This window comes from Ochotona princeps, chromosome 31, assembly GCF_030435755.1.
Source record: "Ochotona princeps isolate mOchPri1 chromosome 31, mOchPri1.hap1, whole genome shotgun sequence".
Lineage (NCBI taxonomy): Eukaryota > Metazoa > Chordata > Mammalia > Lagomorpha > Ochotonidae > Ochotona > Ochotona princeps.
In genome coordinates this window covers 11,698,632-11,711,224 of record NC_080862.1, presented here as the reverse complement: position 1 = coordinate 11,711,224, position 12,593 = coordinate 11,698,632, and the positions used below count along the sequence as shown (strand labels likewise).

General features: G+C 43.4%; 1 protein-coding gene across 6 annotated transcripts in view; it reads left to right on the top strand.

Annotated features, from left to right (window-relative positions):
* Positions 1-12,593, top strand: part of SMARCA2 (SWI/SNF related, matrix associated, actin dependent regulator of chromatin, subfamily a, member 2) — a 168,736-nt gene that overhangs the window by 47,654 nt on the left and 108,489 nt on the right. For all 6 annotated transcript variants that reach the window (XM_058657292.1, XM_058657291.1, XM_058657294.1 and 3 more), the window contains exons 10-11: positions 8,960-9,013; positions 12,444-12,574. In XM_058657292.1, the coding sequence (XP_058513275.1) occupies positions 8,960-9,013; positions 12,444-12,574 (185 nt within the window). The remainder of the gene's footprint in view (positions 1-8,959; positions 9,014-12,443; positions 12,575-12,593) is intronic.

Here is a 12,593-nt window from a genome sequence, read left to right as displayed (position 1 = left end):
TTTGTGTCCTGTTGCCTTTAGGTTGGGTCGTAACCTGGAGGACTTGGATGATGTATTGGTATCCGTCTACGGATATGAACTAAATATGGACTAAAGAACAAGGGTGTGTAATTGCTCCTTGGAAATTAACTGGACACTGACTAAGGAATCCAGGTAGCATGCTCCCCTGCTGTGAGAGAGCGGCTGCAAGGCTGTGACTCAGAGAAAGAGAGACAGAGAGAGAGAGAAAGACAGGCAGACAATAACCCCCCAAGTGCCCAAAGATGCGATTATAAGCCATGAGGACTGCAGTGAAGGAAAACTAAGAGTTGGCTTGGGGCTTTTGCTGCTTTGCTGGCAAACAGGTCACGAAATAGTGACAGGTGCCTGATAGAGGTTTTGGACCTTTTCCTACTGATGGTCACGATGCACAATGTTTTCTTTCTGATTAGCCGCCTCCCTCTTCCTCATTCTCCAAGCAGCCCTAGCCTCTGCACCTGCCTGCCCTCAGCAGGCCTAAGGGGCCATCTTGTTGGAAGAATAGGGATGAAGAAGGAAAAAAAAAAATCACACCAACAGAGAAATCTAGGTCCTTCCGGGGCACTTTCTGAAAGCTATCCTGCAGTGGCTTCAAGATGTAGTTTCAAGAGAATTTTCTTGTTCCAGCTGTACCTTTGTTCAAGAGCCGAGGCAAGGGCTGCTTTGAGAAGCAGGTGGTTTATGAAGGAGCGCTTTGGGCTTTGTGTAGCGTGTGTCCCCTCTGTTCGAGCGGATGAATGATGGAGAACTGGCTGCTCTAGCATCTCTGCGGTGCAGGAAAACTTACTTCATCCAGCAGGGCAGAAATTCTGGGCCATCCCTTTCAACATTTTGCTGCCGCGGTGAATACCGCATTTTAGAACATTAAACCAAGGAATCAGTAAATGTTATTTTGAGCAAACCCGTGAGCTAACATCATTGCGCTGGCAGCAATACTTGGACAATTTAGTGCAAGTAACTTGAAGAACTAAGCTTAAAAAACAATGATTTGTCCTAAGAGGGAATAACACAGACAAGACATACAGAAAGCTTCTTTCTGCTGGTTCACGTCCCGGATGGTTGCCCCAGCTTGAGCCTAGGCCAGGGTGCAGAAACTCCATCTGAGTCTCCCACACAGATGGTGGAAATCTAAGAACTTGGGTCATCCTCCATTGCCTATCTGGATACATCACCAGGGAGGATCATTGTGGCCATAGGGGAACTGAACTAGTCGATGGAAGACGTCTTTCTGTCTCTACGTCTCCCTTTTTTACAGTTGCTGCTTTTCGAATAAGTAAATCTTAAAAAAAAAAAGGTGAATGTAGTTGGCTTTTTAATTTATCTGGGAAACTGTTATTTGTTTATTTGTCTTACCAAGCATGCAATTAGAAGTTTTTGTTGTTGGTGTTGCCGTTTGGCTAGTTGGTTTTTTAGTATTATCCTAAGACAGATGACACTTGTTGCTGGAGAACCACACACAGGGTGGGTTTCTTTGAGGCTGCTTTTTTTTTTTGGTTAAATTTGACTTTTCTCTTGTCACCATTAGGGGCCTCTCTCTGAGCATACATTTATAAATTACTTGAAAGCTCTTTATTCTCGGCCTAGCCTTTCACCAACACCCTTGAAATGGCAGGAAAAAAAAATAGTAGTAAACTAAATGTTCTCTACTTAGGTGGCAGATGAGGAATAATTTTTAACACTTGGAAATGCTGAGTTCTGTGGTACCTGTAGCCACGGCACTGCAGGATGCATGTGCCATTACGTACATTTAGAGCGACCTTGAGGTAACTATTCCCTGCAGTGGCTGGTCTCCCATATCTCCAGAGTGGATGTAGATTTAAAAAAAAAAAATGATGAAGCTACGGGAAGCTGCCAGGGTCTGTATGAACAGCATCGATTCTGGTAAGGTAGCGAAATGGACCACTCTCCATGTCATATTATCATGCAGTCTATTCATTCATAACTATGTAAGAAAACATGCGTTCATTTGTTATCATTTCCCTGGTAGAACAGGAGGGATCTTTCAGGAGTTTGGGGGAAATTGTGTGATTATTAAAGAACTATGTATAGATTTCCAAATATTTTCTTTTCTTTTTTTTTTTTTTTTTTTTGCACCAAAATGCACCTGTTAAGAAAAATGTCTTGCTCATTTTTATTACTAGGCAGGGAGCGAGACACAGAGAGAAGAGATACGGAAAAGGATCTCCTATATACACTTTCATTGCCCTAAGATGCCTTAAACAGCCAGGCCTGCTGGACCAGGCTCATGCCAGGAGCCTAGAACCCGGTCCAGATCAGCCACGTGGGCAGCAGGGACCCAGGCACGAGAGCTGGTACCCATTGTCCCAAGGAGCACCCCTTAGCAGGAAGCTGGGACTGGAGGCAAAGCTGGACTTTTTCTCTTTAAAGAAAAACTTTTCCTGTAGCTTGCGATATTAAGAAATTAAATGAATGCCTTTTTTTTTTTTTGCCCCTACTCAAGGTCATTGTAGAGGGGAAAAAAAATATTAGTGGGTAGGAAGTTCTCTAGGGAGAAGACAAAGCGATTTATGATTTTTTTTTCTTTTGATGACCTCTGCCACCCACTGTCCCCAGCTCCCACAGAAAGAATTTTCTAATTGCATGTGCGCTAATTTGCAGTGGCTCCTAATGGCAATACACTGCTTCTCACATTTCCTTTAAGATGGATTTTTACTTCTGCTGTGTGGTTAGGTGCCCTGTGTCAGTGGCACACCCAGCTACTGCTTAGAAGTCTGACCCTTGTAAGGGTTCAGCCTCCAGAGCTGTTTGACGTCACGCACAGGATAAATATTTAATTCTCCCTTACACATCTTGAATGGGATGTATACCAGCAGAGTTAGGATCTTGTTAGTTATTTGTGACATCTCTTGGAAACCCAGGATACTAATGGGCTGGCACTGTGAGGCCACGCATGTCAGGTGTCTTTTTCATTCCTGCTGAGTTTCTTGCTCCATTTTTCCCAAGAAGCATTTTATGTATTTGAAAGGCAGAATGGAGAGAGAGAGAGAGAAAGAGAAAGAGAGAGAGAGAGAGAGGGAGAGAGAGAGAGAGAGAGAGAGAATCTTCTACCTGCTAATTCACTTCCCCAAATGGCTGCAAAGAATCAGGCTGAAGCCATAAGCTACAGACTTCACCCAGGTTTCCCACATGGGTGCAGGGCTCCAAGCGCTTGGGCCATCTCCTACTGTTCTCCAAGGCACATGAACAGAGAGCTGAATGGGAAGTGGAGCAGCCAGGGCTAGAACTGGAGTCCATGTGGGATGCTGGCAACTGCAGGCAGCGGCCGTTCCTGCTATGCCACATGATGGCCAATTGATTTTCTTCTAGAAAGTTATTTTTTTCTTTTCTCTCCCCATTGCAGACACTATTGGAAGAAAACTCAGGACTGTGACATTTTGGTGGGGGCATGAGGGAAGCTTCCTGGCAAAATGTACCGGCCAGTACATGTTTTGTCATGATGCTATGTCGTTGTTATGTCAAGTTAGTCTGTAGTTCTCCATTCTTATATCTTGTTTCCTTCAAAGAGCGTATAATCGGTTAAGCTTCTTCTTTTTTAATATTTAATTTGAAAGGCAGAACTAAGGAGACGCACATAGAGAATTTTTTTTTCATTTTTTTATTATTTATTATTTTTTATTCATTAATTATATTGTATTATGTGACACAGTTTCATAGGTACTTGGGTTCTCCCCACCCCTCCCCAAACCCTCCCACCATGGTGGATTCCTCCACCTTGTTGCATAACCACAGCTCAAGTTCAGTTGAGATTCCCCCATTGCACGCATATACCAAACATAGAGTCCAGCATCTTATTGTCCAGTCAAGTTCAACGGTTTCTTAGGTATACCCTCTCTGGTCTGAAGACAGAGCCAGCAGAGTATCATCCCGATCCATTAAAAGCTCCAACATACCATCAGCGAAAATTTACATCATTATGGAATTAATTGACATGGTAATGAGTAACCAATATGTTAAAAGTAAATGCGAGTTCTTAACCACTTTCTGTGACCACCTCATTGACATTTCAATTTTAGTTTATACACAACATATAACATACATAACATGTTATACATAACATCGTATCATCTTAAATTAAGGCAAACAGCACATAGAGAATCTTGCATCCTCTTATATATTCCCCAAACGGTTGTAATAGCCAAAGCTGGGCCAGTCAGAAGCCAGGAGGCTAGAGCTTCTTCAGGGTCTCCCACATGGGCGCAGGGACCCAAGGACTTAGAGCATCATCCACTGCCTTCCGAAGTCATTAGCAGGGAGCTGGATCACAAGTGGAGCCACTGGGGATTGAACCAGTACCTATATAGGATGGTGGTACAGCAGGCTAAAGCTTACTGTGCTGCACCGTTGCACCGGATCCTATTAGGCTGTTGTCTACAAGGTTTTCATACATCAAAGAGAGGTATATTGGAGTGTAGGGTCCATTGTTAAGGACAGTTGAACACAATGCCTTGATGAGCAGAACAATGTGATTAGTTCAGTGTCAAGATGGGAGCATGCGAAAGTTTGAAGCCAAGTCCTGTTTTACTGGATTAACCAGTTACTTGAATGAAAAGGTTGGCTCTAGGAGACACAACCCCAAGTAATGTGCTGGACATTTTGTTTTTATTGCCTGATTAGCTATCTTAATGATCCCAGGTCCACTGAAATAACAATAAAAGTATCCCAAGAGGTTTCTGGAAGCCTCGGTTTCCAGTGAAGCAGAGTGTATCCTTAAAATGCCAGTGCATGTAAATGTTATTTTACCACATAATAACAACTCCTGCTGGCACATCAGCTGCACCTGCTTTAAAATATAGGCTATTTCTCTACAAAATAAAACTATTTTTGCCTATAGGGTGATCATCAAAAGTGTCCCAGTGAAGTGTATTTTCTTGAGTTCGGCTTAACATGAGCCTTTAATATTTAGGGACCCCACCCCTTCCCTCTCTGTCCCCATTTTTCATTGTTTTTCTGTTCTGGCAAACTTTTCTCACTGAACGATGCAAGCTGACATCAGCCTTGGGCACTGAGATCCAAGTTGTCTTCAGTTTTGAGCAACTTTGAACTCTGAGTTCATTTGAGTTCTGCGTAACTGGTATCCCGTTACCTTAACACGACGAGCTTAATGCTCGACCTAATTAGCTCCAAACGTTTTGTAAGCGGAAAAAGAAGCCAGGACTGGATTCTCCAATGGGAACTAATTATCGCGTTAACAGCAGGACTTTGTTTCGATTCTGTTTTGTTCTCCTGAGCTATAGGAAGACAGTAAGTTCGAGTGTCAGCTTGGTGTCATGACTAGCATGTGTTTGCCATCCCATGATGCGGATGCTGCGTGTGCAAACTGCTCAGGAAGCAGGTGGCACCATAACAGCTGTCACATGCACATCAGGACATTTCACCAGCGGCTCAGAGCCCATCCACTGTCAGCTGAGTCAGTAACACCTATCACAATCACTTGGGTGAGAGTTTTGAGCTGAAGAAAGAGTGTGTGTGTGTTTTCCTTTGCTTTTTCCTTTGAGTTGATGTGACAGCACGGATACATGTGAGTTGCTTCAAGCAGAGCTTGGCACCACTGAAACGAAGCCAAGGCATGCTGGAAGCACCGGGAGTTCTTACTACAGCATCATTTTAACAATGACTTCCACCTTTTCTTGTTTTACATTTTTACAGTTTTTTTTTTTTAATTTGAAAGGTAGAATGGCAGGGAGACAGAGGAGAGGGAGAGATGAAGACAGATTTCCCCTTCTTCTACTCCCCAATGGTTGCAGTAGTTGAAGCTAGGTCAGACTAAAGCCAGAACTCCATCCGGGTCTTCCACCTGAGAATGAGGGCATCAAGTTCTTGGGCCATCAGCTCATCAAGTTCATGAGCTCATGCTTGTCCAGCTGCCTGAGCAGGACACTGTACTGGAAGCAGAGGAGCCAGGACTCAGGGCAGCACATCCATGTGGGATGCTGGTGTTACAGGTAGTAGCTTGGGGGAGGAAGTTGTAGAGTGCCAGCTTGGTGACACACTGTGTGTGCGTGTGTGTATTGGTGATCTGTGGGCACCTCCTTACATTACTGGGAAGCACACCTATAAAAACTCAGGGAATGTTCACCGAAAGGCATCATTCCTGATGCCTTTATTTATTCCCTCATTCAGCGAATGCACGTTTAGTGCCTTTCAGGTGCACCCTGTAGATGAACGGAGTGCACCAGCAAGCGAAACAAATAGAAAGCCCTGACTTGGTGGCCTTAGGAAGCAGCTTCCAGACAAGGCTGTGGCAGGTCTTAATAATAATAAAAGCATAGACCTTGGACAACGGACTGTCATGGAGGTTGACCTTTATAGCATACAAGGGTATTTCGAAAAGCTCATGGGCAAATGTGTGTTATGAATAATAAAACAACTCTGCATGGGTTTCGTTGTTTTCCCAACGGGAGACACTGATCTTTTATTTCTATTTATTTCTTTTTAACTTTTAAAGAACATTTTGGCTGCATAGTCTTTATTAATTCTTTGAGAGGCAGAGAGAGAGAACACTGCTATCCATTGGTTGATTCCTCAGATGTATGTCACCATACCAGCCTGGGCTGTGCATGAGGCTTGAAGCCAGGAATTCAGCTCACATCTCTTGTCATAGCTGATAGGAAGCCAACCACTAGAGCCATCACAGCTTCCTCCCAGGACATTGGAGGGGCATCCCACTAGATGTCTTATCCACAAGACTGAATTGTCCATGTTGTACCCACCAACTCTTTGAAATACTCTCCCACATTGCCACAACAGCCCCATCCCGCGGCACACCTATAACATAGGTACTGCTCCCCGCTGACCCTATATTGCGTAGGACAGAACCAAACTACAATGAGATTTGCTCGAGATTACACCACCAAGATTTCCTGAATTGACTCACAGAGCTACGATTCAAAGTCAGCTCATTTCCAGAACCTGCTGTCTTCAATCTATTATTAATTTACCTCCTGGATTTCTTACCTATTGGAATGGAATAAATAGGGAATTATAAGTAATGGGAGGACTTCAGTCTTGGGTAGCTTTTAGATAACACTGCGGGACGTTGACTGTATTTATTGGAGAGTGTCCTTTAGAGTCATCTTGATTCTGTCTGTTTCTGCTGTAAGTTTCTGAGTGTGCTATTCACCAAAAAAGTGATCTAGCTCTACTTGCTAGAAATTTGACATTGGCTTTTTCATTGTCTCATTTTGTTTTCTTTGTTGGCAAATTGGTGGTGGTTGGTTGTTTTTTTGTTTGTTTGTTTGTTTGTTTTTTGTATGGAAAGAATGGGAATATGAAGTGACTTTCTTGCTTTCATTGAAACAGTTCCCTGAATTTAGTGCCTGGGAATTCCAATATGGAACCCTCGGTGGCTTGGGTGCAGGGTGGATTTCGTTCCTGCCATGGGACTCTGTGTCTGTAGCCTGGATATGTGACTTGGTGCTTTCCAAATCCTCTGAATCCTTTCCAGCTTGTAAATATTTTCATTTAAGGGGGACACCAAGAGAAAATCAACTTTTGGGGACATCAGTACAAAGTCCATTTTCTACTCTTTGGTAAAAGCTACTTTTCCCCCCCTTTAATACCTTATACTTTGGTCTATGTACATACCACCCCATGTACATTTGGTAAGAAAACTATATAAAAATTCCAGCCATTTCAAGCAGGTTTTTAAAGAGTTTTATTTTTATTGGAAAGGAAGATTTATAGAGAGAATGAGAGACAGAGAGAAAGCTCTTCAAGTGGCCACAACGGCCGGAGCTGAACGAATCTGAAGCCAGGAGCCAGGAGCTTCTTACGGGTTTCCCATGTGGGTCATCCTCCACTGCTTTCCCAGCTACTAACGGGAGCTGGATGGGAAGTGGAATAGCTAAGACATGAGCCAGTGCCCGTATGGGAGCCTGGTGTTTGCAAGGGGGAGGAGTCAGTCACTGAGCCATTGCGGCCGACCCAATCTGAAACATTTTTTCAATGACCTTACTTCAATATGGACAGAAGGCTGGACCACTTTTATGAGATCTTTTAATGTAGAAATGATCGAGTTATTTTCATGGGACACCAAAAGAAAAGCTCTTTTTTTTTTTTTTAAGTGTCGTGATAAAGAAAACGGTTCATTTATTTTCTTTCTCATTGTACCACACAGAAATAATATAGCTTTCTGACGATACTCTAAAACCAAGCTTCTTTAAAGGTAATATTAAAGAAAGGCTATTATACATGGAAGACACTAGAGACTCTTGGGCATGTGTTAGCTTTTCATTTCAATCATCTTTGAGACTCATAGAGATTATTAGGCAAGGATGCTGGAACACTTAAGGAGTAGTAGATGATGAAAATTTTTCATGAAATTTCGTGATCTACATCCAATCTCTCCTCACACACTGGCAATACTGCATGTTGTGAAAACCAATTAGGTTGAAGGAAAAATAAAAAAAAAAAAAACCACCCCCTGGAGCCCACAGAATTTTGTACTTTTTCTATATGTTTTTGTATGACCGAGGAGTGGTTCGGAGCTTACTTTTGATGGACGTTTTTAGAATGCTGTTCTTTACTGCTGAGGGAAACTCGCTTAGGGAGTAAGGAAAGTTGAGCTAATTATGTCGGGATTTGTCTGCACTGTGCCAAACACCAGCAGAACGTTTCTGACTCTGACTCTTATCTTGATGCCGCCGCATCTTTAAGCTCCTGGGGTCCCTGAAGACACCATGCACAAATCTCTAGTCTGCTAACCCTGCATCACATCTGGCTTTAGACATGTCTCTGCAACTTGCTAATGAAAGACGTACTTCTGTCTTCAGTGAAGTAGCAGGCATTAGCGCTGGAGCTTTCTGTGTCAGGATGACGGGCCGTCACGAAACTTTGCTCCTTACCGATGAGCTGCCAGGCTGCCTTGTACCTACCTGTGGGTGCGGTTTACCCATATCATTGTGGCATTGTTGTTTTCCAGAAAGCTGAAGAGAATGCAGAGGGAGGCGAGTCGGCCCTAGGACCAGACGGAGAGGTAAGGAATTTCCTACCCATTTCTGCAGTATAGACCACTTAAGGGAGTCTTGCACATGTGCCTTGGAAATGCACTACACTGCTCTGCGTGTGCTAGTTTAATTTTTACTGAGCTGTTCATTTTTAAGTAAACATAAGTGTAGGTGAGCATGGAAGACTCAAGTTAAACATAATTGTAGGTGAGCATAGTAAAAAAAAAATCCAAGTTATGTGAAAGAAATAAAGTGAAAAAGAAGCTATTTCTGTCTCAGAACATCAGCAAATTGATATGTAGTTTCCGATGGAACATTCCAGAATTTCCAGTGCACTTACAGAATTTTAAGACTCATGTTTAAAAAAAGTACTTTATTTATTTATTTGGAAAGCAAAGTCATAGACAAAGACAGACATGTAGAGGCAAAGAGAGATCTTTCACCGACTGGTTGGCTCTTCAAATAGTGACAACAGCCTGAGCTGGGCTGGTCCAAAGCCAGGAGGTTCTTAGGCATCTCCCATAAGGATACAAAGGCCGGAGGACGTGAGCCGTCCTCCACTGCTTTCCCAGGCACATTAGCAAGGAGCTGGATGGAAAGTGGAACAGCTGGGACTCAAACCAGCCCCCAGTAGGAATGCTGGTTCACAGGCTGTGTACCTGTAGTGCCGTAATGACGGCTCCAGCTTGAAGACCCTTCAGTGCCTCTATACTTATGTTTGTCAACAAGCACTGACGTGTAAAATAGGATCCAGTTTTTTCCTGGCTTTTTGCTAATTTGTAGTTATAAAAATGTATGAACCTGACAATTGCTATACTTCATTATTTTTTTGACATTTTCATGGTCTTGTAATACAAATGATTTTCCAAAAGTTCATGGAATAATGCATAGTATGCAAAAATTGTGCTTGTTTTTTATTTATTTTTTTTTTTTGCAGTTAACTGTTAATTCTGTTCTCTGTAAACTTTGTGAATTGTGAGCATTCGCCATCATCATTCTTCATCGTATTTTCATATCATTTTCAATTTTCTCCCTAATCACAAAGAAACAATTATTGGTTGGATCTTTCTTTTTTTTTTCTGAAAGCTCTAGGGTCCAGGCCAGTGCTACTCAGCAGAGAGGCACAGCCCCAGAGCAGGCTGGGAAGGGAGTCATCCTCAACCAGGTTTCTCTTCCTCTCACACATCCTGGTACACCTGCCCGGAGGCGGGAGGAGAATTGGCTCTTCCCATTCTAGAATCACCATGTAGGCAGGTGAAACTGAACTCATGACAACCTAGATGGTGGAGGAAAAAAAAGGCTAGACAATGTTCCCATCCAGAGATCCCTAACAGTCAATAGTACTTAGCCTCTCAAGCCTCTCTGAGTGCTGAAGTGTCTGGGGTTAAGAGACACTCAGGGTAGAGGGTGGGAGGTCGCGATGAAAACACTAAGATGAGAGCACTTGGTAACAACTCCTGATGTGCTGAAGTTTGGTTTAACTCGAGCTGGTTACACAGCTGCCTATGTTCCCCCAGCATGCACAGGTACAGGTGTACCCAGGCACATGTGCTGTCTCTCGCTGTCTCCTAGGAAAATGAGCTGTTGACCTGGGACACACAGCCGACCCACTGCTCTGTTTGTTTGGAAGTCATGTTCTCAGTAATCTTTCAGGTTCATCCATCCAGTGCTTTTGCCTAAATCTCTCACTCTGGCTACAGCGGCTTCCAGCTTGATTTGAGAGGCATGGCATTAGCCATAGAATGAGCCGCCTTAGAACAGTTGCAGACGATGAAATATGGTTCCAGGTGTTGGGTATCGGTTTCCATTTCTGTCTTGTGGGCGTGTGCGTGACCTTCTGTGTTTTTGAGGAAGGAGCACCACATTAGCATGCCAGGGAACACTGAAGCCATCACTTCAATGCACCTGGAAGAGGAGGAAGAGGCAGCTTAGAGTGAGCCCCTGCTTTTGTTGAGGTTATTTTTGTAGATAATTTCTCTATTGTTGCTTATGCTGACGGGGCTCTGTTGAGGGAGTAGAGGAAGGAATTGCCGGATGTAGGGTTTTGATTTTTTTTTCCCTCTTCGTTCTTTTCTGATGAGACCTTTGGCATAATTTTTCCCCTATCATTTTTGCTTAGTTGAATAGTGAATTATATGGCAATGCTAGTTACAACTGTTAGGGTTCCCTCTATTTATTTGACCAGAAAACCAATTAAGAGTAATTTAGGGAGAAATTCTTTGAGATTAATGAATTATCCATACACTCCATGTTATTACTTCTCAGAAGACAGATCACTTGAACTGCTCACAAATCAAGTGTTTCCAAATATCTTCCATGAGGTGTCTGCCCCTAAAAGTTCGTCACCCTTGCATCAGTAAGCATTCATTCATTTGCATAGGACTGCTTTGTGTGTAGGTCTTGGAAGGCAACTGGTTGTCTAAAGTAGGTTTAGTACAACCTCTGCCATTTCAATTATTCTCTGCATTTTTTCCAAGCAAGTCATTTTGCATGGAGTCCAGGAAGAAATTTCAACACAGTCTCAGCCAGTGTGTTGGCTTTTGAATGAATAGAACCCTCCTCCTTCTGGCATGCGTAGGTGCCATGGGTAAAGATACATGGGCTTGGTTTTGGATGAAGGACACTGGTTCCTGTGGAAGCCAAGCCAGCCAGGAGAGGCCATGGGCTGTGAGACTGGTTCCTTTTTCTCTAACTGAAACCACAGCCTTGCAGTAATTATCTCGGGAGTGTTAATGGATGGATTGGAGTTTGTTAGTTGCAAGTGACCAGAATCAATTCTGCCTGACTTCAACAAGAACAGAATATACTACAAGTCGTGTATCTCTTTAGTTTATATGCTTAGCACTACAAAAGTGTTTTGGGATTTCAGTTTTCTCAGAAAAAAAAATGAGCTCTATGAGTGTAGCATTTTCCTACCTTGATGATGTCGTAGTTCATGGTCACAACATTTCAGATTTTTGGAACACTTTGGTTATCTTACTTTGGAACCAAGAATGCTCAACCTGTAATAGAATACTGAACAGCTCATCAGATCTCTGGGGACCTCTGTGGAGCACAGATCTCTAGTGGCATTTCCTGGACCCAGGTTTCTGGCCAGTGAAATGCAGAGTGCCACTTGCTCAGTGAGGATGCTGTTAGAGGCAGGCAGGTGCTTGGCACAACCAACAGATGGGTGTGGCCTACTCTCCCTGCAGTGTGCCTGTTGCGTCCCACTCCACGGGTATCCTAGCTGCTCACCCAGTTCCTGGGGGGAGTGCATTCGATAGGTAAAGCCCAGGTCTTGTGCCTGAGCCTCGGCTGGCAAAGTGGCTGGCAAGTTCACTTTGTTTTCTGACCAAGGCTTGTTCAATAGTGTGATTTCTGCCAACACAGAGGTTTGCAACCTAGAGTCGGACAGGCATCTTCACTTCCAGTGTTGACTTGATTTCTTTCGTTGTTTTTTGTTTTCCTGCCTTGTAGCCGATAGATGAGAGCAGTCAGATGAGTGACCTCCCTGTTAAAGTGACACACACAGAAACCGGCAAGGTCCTGTTTGGACCAGAAGCACCCAAAGCAAGTCAGCTGGATGCCTGGTTGGAAATGAATCCTGGGTACGGCAAACAAGCAACA